The following is a 24,230-nucleotide window of genomic DNA, read 5'->3' as shown; positions in this document are numbered from 1 at the left end:
GTCATTCAACCCTCCCACCAGTGGCAGAGGCGGAGCCTGTACCACGTGCTGCCACTGCTCCAATCAAATGCCGAAACGCCACTGCCCATAACAAAAAACGTGGAAACTGTGTGCGGAAGTTGGGCTACGTAGAAGGCGGATGACGTCATTACGTCAGGTAAGGCGGGCTCCGGCCTTAGGAGCTCCAGGGATCCTGATTTGTGGCGATTTTTCCCGCCAGACCGGGTGCGGATGTGCTGAGGCGGCGGACACCCCCGGAGGCGGCAGGTACTTGTTGTTTCGTCACGGTTCTCGGTCCTGCGGCCGCTGTGTGTGTACTGTGCCCCCGGCCCGCCCACACTCGTGCTGCGTTTTTGAAGTGCGCGCAACTAGCTGAGAGCAATGGCGGCGCCCGTCAGTCTCTCCCAGGTGTTCGGTGGTGGAGGAGCCGGCTCTGTGTCGTGTTCTCCGTGTTTAGTTGTCTGTAACCTGTGGCGCCTCAGGTGTCGGGAGACTACAACTCCCAGCATGCCCTCGTGTCAGGACACGCGGACTGTGTACGGCAGATTTTCCCAACCGGGGTGTCTCCAGCTGTTGCAAAACTACAACTCCCAGCATGCCCGGACAGCCTTTGGCTGTCCGGGCATGCTGGGAGTTGTAGTTTTGCAACAGCTGGAAGCATCCCAGTTGGGAAACAGTGGAGTACGGAAAGCACAGATGGTTAGGGGCCCCAGACCTGCTAGTGAGGGCCCCAGATGGCGCTGTCCTGTGTGCAGTATCCAGGTCTGTGTGAAGGATGACATGATGGGAGTTGTAGTGCGGCTGTATCACACATGGTTGTCTTACTTTTCACGCAGCTGCTGTATGTATCGCATGTGAGGAGCTTGGCTACCCAGCTGACCAGAATGTATCACAGGGGCTGGCTTTAGATACGCAGCTCGGCAGGGGAGGATGGGCCTTAGGTACGCAGCTCGGCAGGGGAGGATGGGCCTTAGGTACGCAGCTCGGCAGGGGAGGATGGGCTTTAGATACGCATTTCGGCAGGGGAGGATGGGCCTTGGGTACGCAGCTCGGCAGGGGAGGATGGGCCTTAGGGACGCAGCTCGGCAGGGGAGGATGGGCCTTAGGTACGCAGCTCGGCAGGGGAGGATGGGCCTTAGGGACGCAGCTCGGCAGGGGAGGATGGGCCTTAGGGACGCAGCTCGGCAGGGGAGGATGGGCCTTAGGTACGCAGCTCGGCTTAGATTCGTGGCTTAGCTGGCAGTATCACTTGTGATAGACTTAGATACTGCATCTTGGCACACAGTATCACACAGGCTAGGCTTAGTTTCATGGCTCAGCACACAGTATCACACAGGCTAGGTTTAGGTTCATGGCTCAGCACACAGGCTAGGCTTAGATGCATGTATGGTCCAGATGACATTATCACACAACATAATGCTGAGCTGCTGCATCTAAGCCTGAGTGTATCACGTGAGAGGTTTAGATTCATGGCTCAGGTGAGAGTATCACACAGGCTAAGCTTATGTTTGTGGCTTAGATACTGCATCTTGGCACACAGCATCACACAGGCTAAGCTTTGGTTTGTGGCTCAGGTGACAGTATCTCACAGGCTAGCCTGAGGTTCGTGGCTCAGCACACAGTATCATACAGGCTAGGCTGAGGTTTGTGGCTCATGTGACCATATCTCACAGGCTAGGCTGAGGTTTGTGGCTCAGGTGACCGTATCTCACAGGCTAGGCTGAGGTTCGTGGCTCAGCACACAGTATCATACAGGCTAGGCTGAGGTTTGTGGCTCATGTGACCATATCTCACAGGCTAGGCTGAGGTTTGTGGCTCATGTGACCATATCTCACAGGCTAGGCTGAGGTTTGTGGCTCATGTGACCGTATCTCACAGGCTCGGCTGAGGTTCGTGGCTCATGTGACCGTATCTCACAGGCTCGGCTGAGGTTCGTGGCTCAGGTGACCGTATCTCACAGGCTCGGCTGAGGTTCGTGGCTCAGGTGACCGTATCTCACAGGCTAGGCTGAGGTTCGTGGCTCAGGTGACCGTATCACACAGGCTAGGCTGAGGTTCGTGGCTCAGCACACAGTATCATACAGGCTAGGCTGAGGTTTGTGGCTCATGTGACCATATCTCACAGGCTAGGCTGAGGTTTGTGGCTCATGTGACCGTATCTCACAGGCTCGGCTGAGGTTCGTGGCTCAGGTGACCGTATCTCACAGGCTCGGCTGAGGTTCGTGGCTCAGGTGACCGTATCTCACAGGCTAGGCTGAGGTTCGTGGCTCAGGTGACCGTATCACACAGGCTAGGCTGAGGTTCGTGGCTCAGGTGACAGTATCACACAGGCTTGGCTTAGGTTTGTGGCTTAGCTGGCAGTATCACTTGTGATGGGCTTAGATACTGCATCTTGGCACACAGTATCTCACATGCTAGGCTTAGGTTTGTGGCTCGGCACATAGTATCACACACAACCTAGGTGAACAGTGGAACAGTCAGTATCACACATGACTCAGATACACAGCTGAGATACAGATACACAGCTGAGCCGTCAATCTCCCTCCCGTACAGGCGGAAGGGGGCGTGTTGACCACCGCACGAAGCAGTGGCGCACACGCCCCCTCAATACAACTCTATGGCAAAGTCGGAGCGCTGCCTTCGGCAATCTCCGGCTCTGCCATAGCGCTGTATTGAGAGGGGGGGGGGGGGGGTCGGCCGCCACTACGTGCCGTGGTCGACACGCGCTCACTGACCAGCGAGCCCCCTGCGATCTGAAACATATCCCCTATCCTTAGGATAGGGTTTTAAGGACTGGACTACCCCTTTAAGGTGCCCCTATTTTATATTTAATAGGAAAATACATATACGTTAATGGGTGCTAAAAATTGCTATACAGCATAATCAATTTCCCATTGGCTTTATGTACCAAATAGACTGACCATAATTAGGGATCGACCGATTATCGGTTTGGCCGATATTCACGATTTTGGACATTATGGGTATTGACAATTACCTTGCCGATAATGCCCTGCCCCGGCCAGAGACCGCCGCTGCCTCATTGCCTCCCCCATCCCCAGTTTTATAATTATCTGTTCCCGGGGTCCACGCTACTTCTGGCTCCTGCAGCATCATGCGCTATTGCTGTGCGCTACGCAATGACGAGTGACGTCCTCAACACGACGTCACCGTTAGTGCGCACAGTGACCACTCAGAACGCTGCCGGAGCCAGAAGTAACGCGGACTCCGGAAACAGGTAATTATAAAACCGGGGAGGCAATGGGGCAGCGGCGATGGTTGGACTCAGGACCGGCAGGGGGAGAGAAGCGTGCAGCGGCGGTCTCTGGCCAGAGGATAGGGGGGGGGGCAGTGGCGGTGGTTGGACTCAGGACCCCAGGACAGGCAGGGGGAGAGAAGCGGGTGGCGGCGGCGGTCTCTGGCCCTGAAAAAGCTGCTGTAGTTCATTGATTTAAAGCACCCGCATTAAATCATTGATCTGCAGCGGCTTCTGCGGGGGGAGAAATTGCGGATAACTTATACCGGAGTATCTGTATAAGTTATCGGCTATCGGCCTTAAAGTTCACAGATTATCCGTCATGGCCCTAAAAAATCTATCGGTTGATCCCTAACCATAATGGGTGTTTTTCTCCTACGCACACAATGTGGTTGACCATATTTTTGCATACAGCAAAGTTAAAGGAGATCTCCAGTATTGGAAAACTTATCCCCTATCCTAAGGATAGGGGATTCGTTTCTGACTGCTGGGACAACCGCAATCTCCTGTACCGGAGAGGGGGCATGGATGGTGTACAGCAGCGTCTGTTCACGTATACATTTGTTCCTTACCAAGAAGAGAAAATGCAGTGTAACCCATCTTTAGGGTACGTTCACATGAGCGGATTCACAGCGCACTTCATGATGCGGCTCCGCCGCTGAAGGACCCTCTGAATTCTGCATTCACATGTGTGGTGTCCCGGTACCGCATCCTATACGGTACCTGTATAGAGGTCCCCATAGCCAGAGTCCCTAGGACGTCGGGCCCTTCTTATCTAGTCCGCCCCTTGTCACCTCTCATCTAGGTATTAGTTATCTAACAGTTTATTTAGGATTTATATAAATATAATAGTACAGATGTATATAACTGGTTAATTACCTGTAGCAGGACCGGCGGGTCACGTGATCAGGTAAACTCTATGGTTTTTGCTTAAGGACCTTTGGAGGTCCCTATGACGTATTTCACCCATCATTCCTTGTAACGGTGCGTGACAGTTACTCGGACCAATCAAAACGGCCCTGCCCATATAAGGGAGTGGCGGCCATAGCGCTTTCTCTTGTTCCTGGGCTGTTGACAGGGAAGGATCTGCGCTGCTGTCATCAGTGAGTTTAGTGATCTTTACAAACCGTGAGTGTATCAATCCCTAAGCACTCTGCAAGATCACCGGACCTTATCTATCCCCTAAATCCGGACGGATCTTCGCAATTAACCCGAAATTCAGAGACTTGTATCAAAAGTCAAAGTCCGCAACAACGGTCAGTCACTGAAGTGTATGGAGACTGTATTAATGAGACTGTTACTCTTCATTGGATGTACCACAAGTCTTTAAAGGGGTTATCCAGGAAAAAACTTTATTTTATGTATCAACTGGCTCCAGAAAGTTAAACGAATTTGTAAAATACTTCTATTAAAAAATCTTAATCCTTTCAGTACTTATGAGCTTCTGAAGTTAAGGTTGTTTTATTCTGTCTAAGTGATCTCTGATGACACGTGTCTCTGGAAACGCCCAGTTTAGAAGCAAATCCCCATAGGAAACCTCTTCTAAACTGGGCGTTTCCCGAGACAGGTGTCATCAGAGATCAGAAAAGAACAACCTTAACTTCAGAAGCTCATAAGTACTGAAAGATTAAGATTTTTTGATAGAAGTAATTTACAAATCTGTTTAACTTTCTGGAGCCAGTTGAGATGTATGTATATATATATATATATATATATATATATGTATGTATATGTATGTATATATACCGTATGTATATATATATATATATAATATGTATATGTATATATATGTATATGTATATATATGTATATGTATATATATATATATATATATATATATATATATATATATATATGCCTCTCCCTCCTCTATCTCTCATTTTTTTTTCCTGGAATACCCCTTTAAGTAAAGTTTATCCAAGTTCAGCTACCTTTTGGACCTTCAGTCATTATTTGCATGCACCTATCGTTACTGGGAAGGGCGGTGAAAGGCCAGAGAATTACCTCAGCATACTAGCCCTCAGCCTGGCGTCACTAACAATAGGGTTAACCTTAACCCCTGATATACTGAAGCAAAACACTGACAACACTACCCCTACCCCAGAGGCCTACCACACATGTGCCTGCTCGTAGCGGCAATACGCCGCTAAGTGCAGGCACATTGAAACGATGTGCAAGTCGCCGCGCATGCGCGGTGTACTCGCACACATTGCGGCTGCTCCCGCTGTACAATGAGCCAGGCCAAGAGCTGCCGCGATGTGCGAGTATACTGCGCGTGGTGACTCGCACATCGCACTGTCTGCTCGTAGCGGCGTATTGCCGCTACGAGCAGGCACATGTGAAGGCAGAATACAGAGGGTCCTTCAGCAGCGGATCCGCAGCGAAATACACTGTGAAAATCGGGTGAACGTACCCTTATGCTCAGTTCATGTCAAGCTGATGTGGTACCATACAGGTGTATTACCTTACGCTTGTTAACATCTTCCCATAGGGTAAAAATTGAGCACTATGTGGTGGGCGCATAAACAGTATTCTAATCACCAGCGGTGTTAACATGATCTGTAATGCACAGGCTCTGCAGAGAAAAACAAAATGAAGGGCTGAGATGCGCCCAGAATGCGTCAGGTTATCTCTGCTCTTCTATGTCTCGCATATAGTGGGATTCCCAGCTGGTTTCTTCCAGTGTTACAGCTGTTACATTAAAACCAAAAAAGTACCTGTCGCTAAATAAACTCTTCTAAACTAACTTAGGCTCTCCTCCCACCCTTAACCCCTTAAGGACGCAGGGTTTTTCCGTTTTTGCACTTTCGTTTTTTTCCTCCTTACCTTTTAAAAATCATAACCCTTTCAATTTTCCACCTAAAAATCCATATTATGGCTTATTTTTTGCGTCGCCAATTCTACTTTGCAGTGACATTAGTCATTTTACCCAAAAATGCCCGGCGAAACGGGAAAAAAAATCATTGTGCGACAAAATCGAAGAAAAAAATGCCATTTTGTAACTTTTGGGGGCTTCCGTTTCTACACAGTGCATATTTCCGTGAAAGTTACACCTTATCATTATTCTGTAGGTCCATACGGTTACAATGATCCCCTACTTATATAGGTTTGATTTTGTCGCACTTCTGGAAAAAATCATAACTACATGCAGGAAAATTTATACGTTTAAAAATGTCATCTTCTGACCCCTATAACTTTATTTTTCCACGTACAGGGCGGTATGAGGACTCATTTTTTGCGCCGTGATTTGAAGTTTTTATCGGTATGATTTTTGTTTTGATCGGACTTTTTGGTCACTTTTTAGTAATTTTTTAATTGTATAAAAAGTGACCAAAAATGCGCTTTTTTTTTGATGTTGGAATTTTTTTGCGCGTATGCCATTGACCGTGCGGTTTAATTAATGATATATTTTTATAGTTCGGACATTTACGCACTTTTTTTACACTGTTTTATTTTTTTTATGGGAAAATGGGTTAAATGACCTTTTTATTAACACTTTTTTTTTTAAACATTTTTTTTTTGCAGTGTTATAGGTCACACTACACACTGATCTTTAACACGCCTGTGATCAGTGTTATCGGCGCTTGACTGCTCCTGCCTGGATCTCAGGCACGGAGCAGTCATTCGCCGATCGGACACCGAGGAGGCAGGTAAGGGCCCTCCCGGTGTCCTGCCAGCTGTTCGGGACGCCGCGATTTCACCGCGGCGGTCCCGAACAGCCCGACACTGCAGCCGGGTCACTTTCGCTTTAGAAGCGGCGGTTAGCTTTGACCGCCGCTTCTAAAGGGTTAATACCGCACATCGCCGCTGATTACCTCAGTTTTTTCCTCCTTACTTTTAAAAAAATCATAACCCTCAATTTTGCACCTAAAAATGCATACAATGGTTTTATTTATTTATTTTTTGTGCCACCAATTCAATTCACCAATTGTAATGACATCAGTCATTTCACCCAAAAATCCACGGCAAAACGGGGGGAATCATGCGACAAAATTGAAGAAAAACACCATTTTGTAACTTTTGGGGGTATTCAGTTTCTACGCAGTACATTTACCGTATATACTCGAGTATAAGCCGACCCGAGTATAAGCCAAGACCCCTAATTTCAACCCAAAATCCCAGGAAAAGTTATTGACTCGAGTATAAGCCTAGGGTGGGAAATACCTCATCCCCCCCTGTCATCATCCAGACCCGTCATTAACATCCTCATCATCCCCTTGTCATCATCCCACACATCCCCCCCTTCATCATCCCCTTGTCATCATCCCACACATCCCCTTATCATCCCACACATCCCCCCTTCATCATCCCCTTGTCATCATCCCACACATCCCCCCTTCATCATCCCCTTGTCATCATCCCACACATCCCCTTATCCCACACATCCCCCCTTCATCATCCCCTTGTCATCATCCCACACATCCCCTTATCCCACACATCCCCCCTTCATCATCCCCTTGTCATCATCCCACACATCCCCTTATCCCACACATCCCCCCTTCATCATCCCCTTGTCATCATCCCACACATCCCCTTATCCCACACATCCCCCCTTCATCATCCCCTTGTCATCATCCCACACATCCCCCCTTCATCATCCCCTTGTCATCATCCCACACATCCCCTTATCCCACACATCCCCCCTTCATCATCCCCTTGTCATCATCCCACACATCCCCCTTCATCATCCCCTTGTCATCATCCCACACATCCCCTTATCATCCCACACATCCCCCCTTCAACATCCCCTTGTAATCATCCCACCCCCCCCCCCCTTCATCATCCCCCCCCCCCTTCATCATCCCCACACCCCCCCCCCCCTTCATCATCCTCTTCTCATCATTCGCCCTCAGTGGTCTTCAACCTGCGGACCTCCAGAGGTTTCAAAACTACAACTCCCAGCAAGCCCGGGCAGCCATCGGCTGTCCGGGCTTGCTGGGAGTTGTAGTTTTGAAACCTCCGGAGGTCCGCAGGTTGAAGACCACTGCGGCCTTCAACCTGCGGACCTCCAGAGGTTTCAAAACTACAACTCCCAGCAAGCCCGGGCAGCCATCGGCTGTCCGGGCTTGCTGGGAGTTGTAGTTTTTGAAACCTCCGGAGGTCCGCAGGTTGAAGACCACTGCGGCCTTCAACATGCGGACCTCCAGAGGTTTCAAAACTACAACTCCCAGCAAGCCCGGGCAGCCATCGGCTGTCCGGGCTTGCTGGGAGTTGTAGTTTTGAAACCTCCGGAGGTCCGCAGGTTGAAGACCACTGCGGCCTTCAACATCATCCAGCCCCCTCTCACCCCCTTTAGTTCTGAGTACTCACCTCCGCTCGGCGCTGGTCCGGTCCTGCAGGGCTGTCCGGTAAGGAGGTGGTCCGGTGAGGAGGTGGTCCGGGCTGCTATCTTCACCGGGGGCGCCTCTTCTCCGCGCTTCCGGCCCGGAATAGAGCCGTTGCCTTGACAACGACGTATCTGCGTCGTTGTCAAGGCAACGTGACTATTCTGAGGCCGGGCCCGAAGCGCTTAGAAGAGGCCTCCCCGGTGAAGATAGCAGCCCGGACCACCTCCTCACCGGACCACCTCCTCACCGGACAGTCCTGCAGCACCGGACCAGCGCCGAGCGGAGGTGAGTACTCAGAACTAAAGGGGGTGAGAGGGGGCTGGATGATGTTGAAGGCCGCAGTGGTCTTCAACCTGCGGACCTCCGGAGGTTTCAAAACTACAACTCCCAGCAAGCCCGGACAGCCGATGGCTGCCCGGGCTTGCTGGGAGTTGTAGTTTTGAAACCTCTGGAGGTCCGCAGGTTGAAGACCACTGCGGGTGGGGGAGTTCACTCGAGTATAAGCCGAGGGGGGTGTTTTCAGCACGAAAAATCGTGCTGAAAAACTCGGCCTATACTCGAGTATATACGGTATTTATTTTTATTTTTTTGTAAAAATGACATCTTATCTTCTGTAGGTCCATACGATTAAAATGAGACCCTACTTATATAGGTTTGATTTTGTCGTACTTCTGGAAAAAATCATAACTGCATGCACGAAAATTAATGTTTTAAAATGGTCATCTTCTGGCCCCTATAACTTATCTTTCCGCGCTCGGGGCAGTACGAGGGCTCATTTTTAGCGCGGTGGTTTAGCGCAAAGTTTTTATCGGTAACATTTTTGTTTTGATCGCTTTTTATACAATTTGTTTGTGGTATAAAAAGTGACCAAAAAATAAGCTGTTTTGGACTTTGGAATTTTTTTGCACGTACGCCATTGACAGAGTGGTTTAATTAATGATATATTTTTTATAGTTCAGATAGTTCAGACATTTACGCAAGCGGCAATACATGTTTTATATTTTTTTCCACTTATATATATTTTTTTTTATGGGAAAAGGGGGGTGATTTCAGACTTATTAGGGAAGAGGTACAATCACATTTATTAACTTTTTTTTTTTTTTTTTTTTTGCAGTGTTATAGCCCCCATAGGGGGGTATAACATGCATTGCACTGATTGCAGGCACTGTGCAGTGTTGATCAGTGTTATCTGCACTTGATTGCTCAAGCCTGGATCTCAGGCTTGGAGCAATCAAATGCCGATCGGACAGCATGGAGTCTGGTAGGGAGCCTCCCGCTAACCTCTCAGCTGTTCGGGATGCCGCAATTTCACCACGGCAGTCCCGAACAGCTCCTTTGAGCTAACCGGCAGCATATTCTCACGTTTTAGATGTCGCAATCAACTTTGATTGCGGCGTCTAAGGGGTAAATACCGAACGGCGATGTCCGGTTACTGATAGCAACTGGGACCCCACAGATACTAAGCATGCTTCACGTAAATATCTCTGTGGTCGTTAAGGGGTTAAAAGCCTCTGAATCATACCATTCTTGTTCACATAGTGCAGTCTTTCAGCAGGAGAAAGTGGGCATCCTCTAGCAGGCATGACATCACTGAAGTCTGCTGGGGGACCACTTCCGCCCTCACATGGTTGTAGTGCTGTGATGAATAGAAGACCTCAAGCTGTATGCATGTTTCAATAAGGCTCAGTGCAGAGAAGCACTTCCTGATTTGGACTCCTGCCAGGCCAAGAGGAGACCAAACTCGCTGTATTACTTGTGGCAGGGAACAGAACAGAGCCACCTTGTGGCCGTTTTTCTATTACATTTTAAACATATTTACGTTGAAAAATTTGAAAGCAAGTAAATTTGAAAGTGTCTAATTACATAAGAGACACTATATTAAGTTTTACTTGGTGACTGGTACTCTTTAAAAGCAGAAAAAGGGCAGGTGGGCCAAATGGTGTCCGACAGTATCTGACATGCCAAATCATAAAGTCTATAGACTGGGTCCGAGCATGTCCAGAACAGCTCACATCTTATGGGGTGTTCCTGATATAGGAGTTAGTACCTACAAAAGTGTCCAAAAAAGGACTTCAGGGAACTAGGTCATAGTGTCCCAAGGCTCATTGAAATGTGTGGAGTGAATAGTGCGATACTACAGTAGAGGAAATTGCCGAAAAACTTTGATAGAAAGGAGTCAGGACACTCTGAATATTGCATTCTGTCACTTTATAGAGGACATAGCCTAAAGGGGAACGAATAGCAATGTCACTGGCACTAACCTGAATGTGCAGATGATGGAACTCTACCTACTGGGTGAACATCAGTGCAGACGTTCCAGAGATATCTTGTTGCTGATATGGTATTTTTATCCTAACTGCACTGGAGGCGGTGGGTGCCAGCCCCACTAGAAAGAACCGCCTGTCCCTGCGCTCACCACAAACTGAAGAGCAAAATGTGGAGGAGAAGGTGACATTACCTATCTGTCTTATTTTTTCCTACAGATTCATAGATAATCTATGATCACATGCTTAGTTACATGCAATATGCATGTAGATATTTTTTGCTAATAGCATAGCTTTCTAGCAAACATAGGATGTGGTGCTGTACAGTCTCTGTGCAGACTACCATATGCATGAGGCTTTAGTCTTTACACAGACTTGTAGTGTTATGATTGAGGTTTTAGTTCACAGTGAATTTTTAACTCTAAATTTTGTTTCAATAGGCAACACATCTCATGGTACCAATCCTGGCTCTTACATAGAAGCTGGATCTGGTGGAGACCATAACAGGAAAATGCCGGTGGTTACTCAGTGCGAAAGTCAGACAGTGCTGGCCAAAGCCAGCCCCACCAGAAAGAATCGCCTGTCCCTGCGCTTCTTCCAGAAGAAGGAGACAAAAAGAGCTTTGGACTTTGTCGAAACACCACAAACTGAAGAGCAAAGTGTGGAGGAGAAGGAGACAGAACCGTAAGTAACATATTATATTTTGTGTTGTAAATGTATATGGATGGTCTAAATGCTACATGTGTGATTCAAGGGGGGGATCTGCTGTGCTCATTTTTGCCCCTATCCGGATTTCTGTCCGGACTTAAAACCGCAGTGTACCGTGGTTTTAGGTCTGGTCAGAAAACCGGTTACAGGGCAAATATTAGCCGACCGGAGTCACAATAAATAAATGAATGAGATCGGGGCCGGGTCAAGCTGGGATATGAGAGAGCGCCAGGAGGAGACCAAACTCACTGTACTAATTGTGGCAGGAAAAAGAACAGAGCCACACATCCACCGTATTTATCGTCGTATAACACGCACTTTTTAGGCTAAAATTTTTAGCCTAAAGTCTATGTGCATGTTATACGCCGATACACCCCCAGGAAAGGCAGGGGGAGAGGGGCCGTCGCTGCCCGCTTCTCTCCCCCTGCATTTCCTGGGGTCTAGAGCCCTGCTGCCGGCCCTTCTCTCCCCCTGGCTATCGGCGCCGCTGCCCGTTCTGTCCCCCTGACTATCGGTGTCGGGGCCCCATTGCTGGCGCCGACAGCCAGGGGGAGAGAAGCGGCGCCGACAGCCAGGGGGAGAGAAGGGGCAGCGGCACCCATTGCCGGCGCCGCTGCCCCGTTGCCTCCCCCCATCCCCGGTGGCATAATTACCTGTTGCCGGGGTCGGGTCTGCGCTGCTTCAGGCCTCCGGCGCGCGTCCCCAGCGTCGTTGCTATGCACTGCACGGCGCACTGACGTCATGCGCCGTGCAGCGCATAGCAACGACGCAGGGGGACGCATGCCGGAGGCCTGAAGCAGCGCGGACCCGACCCGCCAGCAATGGGTGCAGCTGCCCCTTCTCTCCCCCTGGCTATCGGCGCTGCTGCCCGTTCTGTCCCCCTGGCTATCGGTGCCGGCGCCCCATTGCCGGCGCCTATAGCCAGGGGAGAGAAGCGGTGCCGACAGCCAGGGGGAGAGAAAGGGCAGCGGCACCCATTGCCGGCGCCGCTGCCCCGTTGCCTCCCTCCATCCCCGGTGGCATAATTACCTGGGTCGGGTCCGCGCTGCTGCAGGCCTCTGGCGTGCGTCCCCGGCGTCGTTGCTATGCGCTACACGGCGCATGACGTTAGTGCGCCGCGCATAGCAACGGCGCAGGGGACGCGCGCCCGAGGCCTGCAGCAGCGCGGACCCGACCCCGGCAACAGGTAATTATGCGACCGGGGATGGGGGGAGGCAACGGGGCAGCGGCGCCGGCAATGGGTGCCGCTGCCCTTTCTCTCCCCCTGGCTGTCGGCGCCGCTTCTCTCCCCCTGGCTATCGGCGCCGGCACCGATAGTCAGGGGGACAGAACGGGCAGCGGCGCCGATAGCCAGGGGGAGAGAAGGGCCGGCAGCAGGGCTCTAGACCCCAGGAAAGGCAGGGGGAGAGAAGCGGGCAGCGTCGGCCTCTCTCCCCCTGCCTTTCCTGGGGGTGTATCGGGGTATACACACGCGCACACACACACCCTCATTTTACCATGGATATTTGGGTAAAAAACTTTTTTTTACCCAAATATCCTTGGTAAAATGAGGGTGCGTGTTATAGGCCGGTGCGTGGTATACCCCGATAAATACTATGTGTATATGTGTATATATATATGTATATGTATGTATATGTATGTATATGTATATATATATATATGTGTGTGTGTGTATATATGCATATATGCGCAAGTGAATGGGGAAAGTGTCTGCTAAATACACAAGGGACACTATTTTAAGTTTTATTTGGTGACCGGTACTCTATAAGCTAGGACTCGCTCACTCATTCATTCTGAGCTGGCGAGTGTCGTCTGTTGAGTTACTGATGTGTCATCTATGTTTCTTAAAGGGGTACTCCTGTGGAAAACTTATTTTTTGTTTTTTTTAACTGGTGCCAGAAAGTTAAACAGATTTATTTATTTTTTGTCTCTCTGAAGCTGCGATCAGGTGGTCCCTGCCGCTCAGTTGTCTCCAACAGTCTGCTGCATGAAGAAGGAAAGCTTGGTTCCCTTTGTAGGCTTCAGCAACCTTGGTAACACCTGCTACCTTAATAGCATACTTCAGGTACATGCACTGCTTTTGTTCATTGATATGTATTAATTAAACATTATCTCTGTCTTATGTTTTACATGTACTATTCTACAAATTAATCTCTTATTCTTATTTTTGCTCCCTAATTTCTCTTTCCCCTCTTGCAGGTTTTATGCTACTGTCCTGGGTTTAAAATCGGCGTGAAACAACTAAGTGATATTATATCAAAGAAGAAAGGGAAAGAAGACGAACACTCTGCCGAAAATAAAGTAGGTTGTCAGTTCACAATTTCTGCATTTTATATATAATTTTTAATTTTTTATTTATCTGACTTTATTTTTGTAACTTACAGGAGAGTACGAAAGAAGACTTGCCTGCAAGCTACGAGGTCATTTGCAACTTGAGTTCATTGATACATTCCACAGAACACCTACAAGTCAGCTATCTTTTAAATCCTGAGAATTATGATACAGAACTTGCTGCACAACCCAGACGACTTCTGAACACACTGAGGTATTACTAGCCTGTAATGTAATCTTTCCGAACGAAATGTTCTGAACGCTTTGTGCGTGCTGCAGGGGTTGGCCATGCCTCCACAATGCAAGTCTATGGGAGGGGGTTGGTGGCCATCACGCCCCCTCCCATAGACTTAGATTGAGGGGGGTGCGGTGTGATTTCTCGAGGGGGCGTGGTTGATCTCTCTCTCCCCCCCCCACCCCCCCCCCCATAGCGCACACACAGTGTTAAAACAAAATGTTCCAAATGCTGGCAGTGGAGTACCCCTTTAAATTGGTTGTCCCACCATCAACACTTTAACGCTATCCCCAGGATAGGGGATAAATGAATGATTTTGGGGCAGAGGCAGGTTGGCAAGTAGAACCTCCCTAACTCAGTCCCAAGGCTCCCTTTGGAATGGAGCGACTGTCATTCATCTACCTGCTACTCAATTTACGGTCTATTGTGCTGACAAAAATAGCAGAGTTTGTGGGACACCGCCCTTTAAAGCAGAGTTCATATGGGCACAATGCAGTGTTTACAATCAGTGGCAAAGTAGCTGACACTTACTGATCACAGATAAGTGACTTAAGAATAAGCCATTATAGGGATTTTCTGACTATACCCTCCATACTGGACTCCCTGTATTTCCTTTCTAATGCTTTTAGGTTACTTCCCAGTTTCTACTTCCTGGTCCCAGTGTAAACAAACGTGAGCAATGCAGCCAATCCTTTGCTGTGATAGGTTTCTGTACATAGGAAACCAGGAAAATCTAGGACTTTTTATTCTACATCGTTCTGAAATGTTAAATGTCCCTGTTAAATTTGCCTTCAGAAAAGAAACTTTTATATTTATATTGCTTCAGCTTAGCGGCTGGCTTGTGATTGCTTAGATCACTATTCCCCAACATGTGGCTATTCAGCAGTTGTGAATCAATTCTCAGCTTGCCATGTCGGCTGAAGGCTTGCTGGGATTTGTAGTTAAAAAACCAAACCAAAAACAACTAAAAAATTGTCAAGTTTTCGATAGTTTAGGGTCTCACTGTTGAGACCTCACTGATCATTAGAATGATAGTGAAGTGTGTGGTTATGCGCATCACTCCCTGGGTTGCTGTGATTTCCTTACTGAATGGCCCCACTATAAATCTATTAAGCTCATCTAGTGAAACCTGAAAAATTACATCAAGCAGGGGAGTGAAGCTCATAACTACACACTTCTCCCAGCACCTTTTTAATGATGATGAAGGTCTTTGCACTGAAGCTGTCACTAAACAAACTTTTCACCTGTCTTTATAACATATCATAGGGTGGACACTTAAGACTAAAGTCTTTCTTTGTAGAAATAAAGTGACTTCTGTACAGCATACATGTAATTAGATGATATTAAAATTTACAAGCATTAATTTTTTTTTTTTTTATAACTCTTAGGGAACTAAATCCTATGTATGAAGGATATCTCCAGCATGATGCACAAGAAGTGCTGCAGTGTATTCTGGGAAACATTCAGGAAGCCTGTCAAAGCCTCAAAAAAGAAATTAAAAGTGTACATGTGAGTGAACCGGTGACACCACAAGCTGAAGACAAAGAGCCTAATGGTTGTGAGGCTGCAACTGAAACTGTGGACCTATCCGAGGAAACAGAAGGGGCAAAAAGTGACAGCGGGAAACGAAAGAGCGATAATGAGGTTGGAAATGTAAAGAAAAAAACAAAGCTAACTAAAGAGCCAGAGCCTGTGGCGCAAAGACTCACCAGATCCAAAAGGAAACCGGTTCTGGAAAAGAAGGATGATAAAGCGGAGAGATCTAAAGTTGGTGCAGATGCCGGTTCCACCAGTCACACCCAGCACAAAAAATCTAAATTAGGATTGAACTGGTTAAAATCGAGTAGACAGCCAAGTATTTTATCAAAGTTCAAGAGTTTGAGTAAACTGGACAACTTGTCTAAAAGTTCCCGCGCTGAGCCCCAAAGCCTCCACATTAAATCCGATCCAGAGCAAACCAATAATGACGAGCCGGTAAAGGAGAACGCCAGCTGTAAACCAGAAGAAGGCCGAGACACCAAGACATCACAGAACGGTTGGTAATGGTTGTATATATGACTTGGAGAAACTACAATTAGCTACAAAGGCTGTTCCTTCTGTATTTTAGCATGGTAATATGGCATTGTAACCTATTAACACTATGCAGTTAACATGGTCTTTTAGGCCTGTTAACCATAAGGAAATAGTGCAGGTCCAGTGGGGCAGTGTGTGACTTTCCTAAACAGATTCTTGACATCTTGGACTGCTTTCTATTGAGTTATATTGCTGCCATGTTTTGCATTCGTATTATAGCTGCAAGTCTGTCTGACCATGGGATTTAATGACCTAAAATTAAAAGCATCATAGAGATCTATAATGCTTTCATTTTAGGTGAGAAATCACTTTTGTGTCAGTTTTTTTTTTTATTTATTTATATATTTTTTGCTATATAAATTTCTATTGATTGATTTGACATTTTGGTTTTATGTAAAATGAATGTGGATTCTGTAGCGCTGATTTGTGATTCATGATTTATAGAGACAAGCGAGTATGAACTGGTGGAGAAATTGTTCCAGGGCCAGCTGGTGTTACGGACACGATGTCTGGAGTGTGAATGTTTCACCGAGCGAAGGGAAGACTTTCAGGATATCAGTGTTCCTGTGCAGGAAAATGATCCGCCAAGACTAGAAGAATCCTCTGATAGTAAGTGTGGGCATCGTGTCTTCCATGTAATCCCTTTAAGGGTGCATTCACATCTAGGACTTGTGCATCTGGAGGGAGAATTTCGAAGATGTTAGGAAAGGTTTCCAGTTGGCTTTTTATTTTTTATTTTTTTTTTAACCATAGCTGGTTTTGGAAAATGCAGCAGACCATGGTTTTCTGTCGTGTGTGTGTGTGTGTGTGTTAAAAAAAAAAAAAAAAAAAAAAAAAAAGCCAACTAGAGATTCCTTCTGACTCCAGGATTCTGTGTGATCAAATATTCCATCAGTTTATGGTGCTATACTATGTGCTTCAATATATTGTCAGTCTAGTTTATAATTTTATTTATTTCAAATAGTTTCACCTGATCCCAGACTGGAAGTTAAAACCTTGAAATGGGCGATATCCCAGTTTGCATCTGTGGAGAGAATAGTTGGAGAAGATAAATACTTCTGTGAGAATTGTCATCATTACACTGAAGCCGAGAGAAGCCTTTTGTTTGATAAGATCCCAGAAATTGTAACCATCCATCTCAAGTGCTTTGCTGCAAACGGCTCCGAGTAAGTCTTTCTTATAATCGAAATTTTATTCATCTACATGTGTTTAGTGCAACTGGAACAGTTTCTTTTTATAGCGTGTGTTCCACCGTGTTTGCGTATTTCAAGGCATGGATACATTGGCAACGTGTCAAAATGACACGGCTTGGACAGGCAAGTCCCCCATTGATTTCAATGACATGAACGTAGTCAGCTGGTGACTGAGGTAAATTTATCAAAACTTGTGTAGAGGATGATTGGAGTGGTTGCCCACAGTAACAATCAGATTAATTTATTTGAATTTGAAAAGGCCTCTGAAAAATTAGTGATCTGATATGTTGCTATGGGCAACTGATCAACATTTCCTCTGCCCTGGCTTTCGATAAATTACCCCCAATGTTTTGATAATTTTTTGAGTATATTAGAGCAAAACTTGGCTATTTTTGGAAAATGATGCCAACGTAATGTCTTGGTTATGTGAAGATCCTTTGTTACTCTTAGAGCTCAGGTTTCTGTACGGACACGTATCTTGGAGTGATTACATAACAGATTTGCATCCCCAAAGTATATTTAAACTTCATACAATAAAGTTTTATTTGCCTAGGCCTCCTTTTTAATGTTCTTTTCCCTCTGGCGCTGTAGAAAATAGGCCGTAGGGAAACTGCTGCTAGAACTGATTCTATTTGAGTGGGACAGTTCACATTCCACTGAGACGCTGGATGGTTGGACTCGCCAGATGCTACACAATGACATATGTAATCCTAGCCTTATAAGGATTATCACTTTTACTTACTACTAAATGGACGCCCTTACCCGTGTCGTCCTCTCTAGTGGGAGGGCGTCTGCTTCTTTTCTGGGACGTTTGGCTTGCACATCAGGACTCCTGGGTTCGGGACGTCGTATCCGATTGTTGCCGCATAGTTTGCTTTCCCCGGGATCATTTCTTACGATCCCGCCCTCCTCGCTCCCCTTCTTTGGTGGCAGCCTTTCAGGTCTCTTTCACGTACTCTTCTTGCTCAGGGACTGATTGTTCCAGTTCCTCCAGGGGAGTGTTTTTCGTGGTTCTACTCCAATCTTTTTGTAGTTCCCAAGAAAGGTGGCTCTGCCTGCCCCATTCTGGTCCTCAAACTGCTTAACCATGGAGTCCCTCCGCTCGGTGGTCCCCCTGATCCATGGATGCGGAGTTTCTTTCTTCAGTGGATATCCGGGATGCTTACCTGCACATCCCCATTTTTTCCCAGCCCATCAGCGATTTCGCCACTTTGCCGTCCCTGCGGGTCATTTCCAGTTTATGGATCTTCCTTTTGGTCTAGCAACAGCTCCCAGGATGTTCACCAAGGTCATGACAGTGGTGATTGCCCTCCTTCGGGTTTGGGGGATCTGTTCTTCCTTACCTGGATGACCTATTGATTTAAAGATCCGGCTCGGTCCCAAAACTTGAGGAGCCTTCATCTCGCTGTACAGACTGTCTGCCATCGGCTGGGTGATCAACAGGGAGAAGTCCAACCTTTCTCCCACTCAGTACCTTGTCTTCCTGGGTCTCCGTTTTGACACAGCGGCTGCCAGAGTTCGCCTTCCGTTGGACAAGCAGCGCTCTCTATCGGAGGGTGTCTGTCTTCTATGGCGCCCCTCTCCTGTTCCAATTCACTTCTGCATGGTGGTGTTGGGTTGGATGGTGGCGGCTATGGAGGCAGTTTCTTTCGCCCGGTGTCAGTGTCATGCTCTCCAGCTGGCCATTCTGGCCCAGTGGGATAAGTCCCCATTCACCCTGGATCGCCTAATTCTTCTGCCTCCTTCCGTCCGTTGGTCTCTTCTCTGGTGGCTACACTCCCCTCCTCCAGGGGTGGTTGTTACTCCCCCTCCACTGGCAGGTCATAACGACTGATGTGAGTCTACTGGGTTGGGGAGGTGTGTTTCGGGAACTCACGGTCCAGGGTCACTGGTCCTCTCAGGAGGCTCGCCTCCACATCAATCTGGAGCTCCGTGCCATTTTTCTTTGCCCCCTCCGGTGGGAGAGGTTTTTACAGGGTCGTCTTGTTCGAGTCCAGTTGGACAACGCCACAGCATATATAAATCGCCAGGGCGGCACACGCAGTTGCTTAGTGATGGTGGAGGTCTCCAGGATTAGAGTTCCCTCCATCTCAGCGATCAATATCCCGGGAGTGGAGAATTGGGAAGCGGACTCTCGCCCCCTCCTCTGTGGACCTGGGGGGAGTGGTCTCTCCATCCGGAGGCCTTTGTACAGATCTGCGATCTTTGGGAAACCCTGGAAGTGTATCTCTTCGTATTTCGCCACAACAGACAGGTTCCTTGCTTTTGTCGCAAAGTCCCACGACCCTCTGGCTTTGGCAGTGAACGCGCTTGTGATCCTGTGGTCGTCCTTCAGCCTTCCTTACCTCTTTCCTCCCCTCTCCTGCCCAGGGTTCTGAGGAAGCTCAAGGCGGAGGACATCTCCACCACTCTGGGGGCTCCAGACTGTCCCAGACGTGCATGGTACACCGACATAGTTCGGCTGGTTGCCCACGTACCTCTGTGGCTTCCAGTTCGTCCCGATCTGCTCTCCCAGGGTCCTGTCTGCCACCCCAATTTTATTGTTGCTGCATTTGACGGTTGAAACCGAGGTTTTGAGAGCTCGGGGATTTCGGATCGGGGTGATTCGCACCATGCTTCAGGCGCGGAAGCCTTCTTCCGCTGGGATTTACCATCGCACTTGGCGGGCCTATTTCCGGTGTTGTGAGACTGTGTGTTTCTCCGGTCATCTTTTCCTTTCCGTGCTGCCTTGCAATCCTGTCTGGATCAGCGCTTGGCACTCAGCTCTCAAGGGTCAAGTGGCTGTTGGCTTCCAATTCACACGTCCGCAGGACGTGGCCCATGCGGTGCTGCCATACATGGAGCTTTTGAGGGAGGCTCCATTCGAACCTCTCATTGTATCCTTTCGTGGAAGGTTGCCTTCCTCATTGCAACTACCTCCATTAGGCGGGTCTCCGAGCTGGCGGCTCTATCTTGTCACTTTCCGTTTGTCCTTAATCAGGACAAGGTGGTTTTTTGTCCGCCTCCCTCCTTCTTGCCAAGGTAGTTTTTCTCTTTTCACGTGAATGAGACCACCGTTCATCTCCATCCAACTCAAAGGAGCTTTCCTTACATGGTCTGGACGTTCGGGCTGTCCGGATCTAAATTTCTCTTGCTTCCTCCTTTCTGCAGGGTGACTCCTTCTTTGTGATTCCAGAGGATTGTTGCAAGAGGCTTCCAAGGTGATAGTCTCGAGGTGGATCTGTCCTTCAATCTCGGAATTGTTCCTTCGTAAAAGGAAGGTCCAACCTTTTTGGGTTACTGCGCATTCCACACGTTCCTTTGGGGCTTCTTGGGCGCTACACCATAGGGCTTTGGCCTTACAAGTCTGTAAGGTGGCCACCGGGTCGTCCTTGCACACATTCACTAAATTCTACCAAGTGTATATTCCTCTTTGGTTTTTGTGCTTCAGTATTTTTTAATTCCCCTTTTTTGTTTTCTTCCCTTTTTAATTCCTCCCCCCCCCCCCTCTTTTTTTATTTTTGTCACAAGTGCAGAATTTGATGCCTCTATAATATGTATAATGCTACTGAAGTCTCAGGATGACTACTATCGCTATCGCAATTTCTTCACTTGGTTGGGACTCTTTGCTGATTGTGCGGCCTCTGTAGAATGTGACTCGCATGGTTTGTTTGTGTTGTATTCTTGTTTGCAATGAAAAATGAGTTAAATAAAAAACGATCTTAATAAAAAAAATAAAAATTTTTTTTTACCAAGTGCATACTTTTGCGTCGGCTGATGCCGGTTTGGGTCTCAAGGTGTTGCAGGTGGCAGTGGCTCAGTCTTCTGTCTGATTCTGAGTTGGGTATTTTTCCCACTCCGGGGACTGCTTTGGTACGTCCCACGGTCGGTGTCCCCCAATGAAGATGACTGAGAAAAGTAGACTTTTTTTATTTTATTTTTTATGCTTATTGTAAAATCTCTCAGAGGATCCATTGGGGGACGTTCGGTTTTCTGTCTGAGGGGTTGTTTTTGGTTTTTTGTCTGGTTCCCTCAGACACCTGCTGGTTTCCTTCTGTCGGTCCTCTCCTACTGCTTTTTTGGGACTAAACTAATTTAGCTCAGTCAGTGGGCAGGGTATATCTTGCCAGGAGGGACCGAATTCTTTTTGTATGCCTAGTGGCAGCAAGATCTACCCATGGTTTCTGTGTCCCCCCCCCAATGGATCCTCTGAGAGATTTTACAGTAAGCATAAAAAAAAATCTACTTTTTGTGTAAAGCTGCCAGAGCCATCGGCTCAACCAGTTTTTAGGGGACAACTGTTTATAGCTCTTACCAGTCCCCCCCTCCCCCAACTATTTAAAGGGATTTACTTGGCTGACATTAGTTATGTGACCCTCTGTGCAGTAAAGGTTAGACCGTACTCACTTTCTAAGCCACTGTTATGTCTCCCACACCCCAGTGCTATGCTCTTGTTGGTTTTTGGGTGGGTAGTTCCTGCTGCACAGTAAGATGTTGGTCTTTTGAGATGTTTCAGATTAATACTTTTAATCGTATGGACATTGTTCAATTCTGTGTGTTTTTGTCCTTTTTCAGGTTTGACTGCTATGGGGGACTCTCCAAAGTGAACACTCCCTTACTAACCCCATTGCAACTGTCCTTGGAGGAGTGGAGCACCAAGCCATCGAGGGACATCTATGGACTCTTTGCTGTGGTCATGCACAGTGGAGTGACCATCAGCAGTGGACACTACACGGCCTATGTCAAGCTGAGTGACCTCAATCTCCAGGTGGACCAGCTGAAATTTCCCGCTGACCACCACGAACTAATGAAGACCGAGCCACTGACAGAAGAGGAAGCTCGAACATCCGATGAAAACTGCGACAGCGAAGTTACTTTTCGGACTGGTGCAAACTTTCCTGTAAATGGTAAAGTAGCCAAAAAGAATACGGACACAGTTGGCCTCCTCGGAGGGCAGAAAAGTAAACCTGACTTTGAGCAGCTGCCTACGCCAAAAACCCCAAAAGCAGAGAAGGTGCAGGGCATTCTCCCTGATGATAAAGCAAGTACTGGCTTCAGTGGTGATGTCGGTGCTGAAAAGGACCAAAAACCGCAGGGTGGACTCTATGGCGACAAGTCTGCACTGTATGCCCTGCAGAGTCTACGGGAGTACGAGGGCAAATGGCTGCTCTTCGACGATTCGGAAGTAAAAGTGACTGAAGAACGAGACTTCTTGAGCACAATTTCTCCAACCACTCAGTCTACGTCCACCCCCTACTTGCTGTTCTACAAAAGGAGAGTAGAGTAGAGTAGAAGTCGCGGCTAGAGATGAGCGAACTTACAGTAATTCGATTCATCACGAACTTCTCGGCTCGGCAGTTGATGACTTTAGCCTGCATAAATTAGTTCAGCTTTTACGTGCTCCGGTGGGCATCAACCACCGAGCCGAGAAGTTTGTGGCGAATCGAATCACTGTAAATTCGCTCATCTCAAGTCGCGGCTCCAGCCTTGTACCATATGTAAAGTTTCCTCCTCCAGTGTATGTATATATTTGTATCTTGTATATAAGCAGATCTATGTTTTACTGACAGACGAGCCACAATCCTAAATGGATTGTATGTAGAGCCCTTGTATGTATATACTTTTATATATAGGTTAAATCATGTAAAATTCCTTTTTCCTCCCACATAGACACTTATTACACTTACCAGTTTCTATATATTTTTTTTTAAATAAAGATTCTTATTCTATATACTAAAAAAAACAAAAACAGAATATATTGGTCGAGTGCAGAGTGACCAGACCATGGCAGCTTGGAACATGGAGGACCTGCGGGTACTATAACTTTTATGCAAAGTTATTGTCAATTGAGCAATAATGTATAGGCGTCTAATCCTATTTATTTACAGAACTTTGAAATTCTGTGACTCTTATACAGAGTGCGAGCGCTGCCATTACTGGACTGTAGTAGAGTTCAGGAAAATGACAGAATCCTTTTCTAAATGTCATTTAATAGAAAGTTTCTTACAAATATTTTGTAATGTGTTGTCTGATGTTGTGACCATACACGGGATTTGTAATTGGATAAAGGTTTTTTTTTTAAGATTCTTTGTGATTTGCATCTGTGCCGGTTATAAAGGGGGGGGGGGGGGGTGGTTTGTGTAATATTTTGTATTGGGTTTACAAAACAAACAAACAAACTTATTCTGAAAATTCGCCACTCCTGCAGTGGAAGTGCTGATGCGATACATTGTCCATGTAGCTAAAAATTTGGATTCAGCAATATTCATCCATGTACTGCACGTGACTTGCTGCTAAGTCATGTGACCAGTGTACAGAATGTTATTGCGGCACTCCTTGTCTGCCGCATTAAAAGGGTAAAATCTGCACATTTTGCGTTTCTTTTAAAGGGGTTTTCTGCCAGTAAAAATCTTATCCCCCTATCCTTTGGATAGGGGATAACATTTATGATCACAGGGGTCCAGCGGCCAGGCCCCCCCCACCTCACAATCTCTGTGGCCGTGTCCAGAACACGGGGGCATGATGGCTAGTACGTAGTTGTCATGCCTCTTACCATGGAGGTGGTTGTAGTCGCCAGTCATCTGGCTCGGAGCAGTGTTCGCTCTGTGCACGGATGACTTGGGCTGCCATGCTGGAGATTGTGGGGGTCCACAGTGGTGGGATACCCACAATCTGACATATTATCCCCTATCCTTTTGGGTTAGGAGTATAGAATGAGTTTGTGTTGCAGTGTGCATGGTGCAGCAGGATCCCATTGAAAATATGAGGCTGCTGCACCAGAAATTCTGTAGCGAATAACTTATGTGCAGCAAAATAATGCAGGGGATAGACTTCAGCAACTGTTTTAGATCATTGTTCCACCTCCTGC

General features: G+C 47.3%; 1 protein-coding gene across 4 annotated transcripts; it reads left to right on the top strand.

Moving 5' to 3' along the window:
* USP1 (ubiquitin specific peptidase 1) lies at positions 1–23,086 on the top strand. Of its 4 annotated transcripts, none has more exons than XM_056532894.1 (9): positions 1–157; positions 11,284–11,527; positions 13,490–13,616; positions 13,751–13,852; positions 13,936–14,096; positions 15,506–16,152; positions 16,635–16,799; positions 17,155–17,356; positions 21,938–23,086. In XM_056532894.1, exons 2-9 carry the CDS (start codon positions 11,355–11,357, stop codon positions 22,647–22,649), a joined length of 2,289 nt encoding a protein of 762 aa, XP_056388869.1. In that variant the 5' UTR covers positions 1–157; positions 11,284–11,354; the 3' UTR covers positions 22,650–23,086. The 4 variants fall into 4 exon arrangements, with proteins under 4 accessions (XP_056388869.1, XP_056388868.1, XP_056388867.1 ...); XM_056532893.1 differs by having other exon boundaries at positions 116–267; XM_056532892.1 differs by lacking the exon at positions 1–157 and adding an exon at positions 635–762.
* The last annotated feature ends 1,144 nt before the right edge of the window (positions 23,087–24,230 follow it).

The sequence above is a fragment of the Hyla sarda genome, chromosome 7, assembly GCF_029499605.1.
Source record: "Hyla sarda isolate aHylSar1 chromosome 7, aHylSar1.hap1, whole genome shotgun sequence".
In the NCBI taxonomy this organism is placed as follows: Eukaryota; Metazoa; Chordata; class Amphibia; order Anura; family Hylidae; genus Hyla; species Hyla sarda.
The sequence above is the reverse complement of the archived record's forward strand: the minus strand, read 5'-3'. Positions and strand labels throughout refer to the sequence as shown.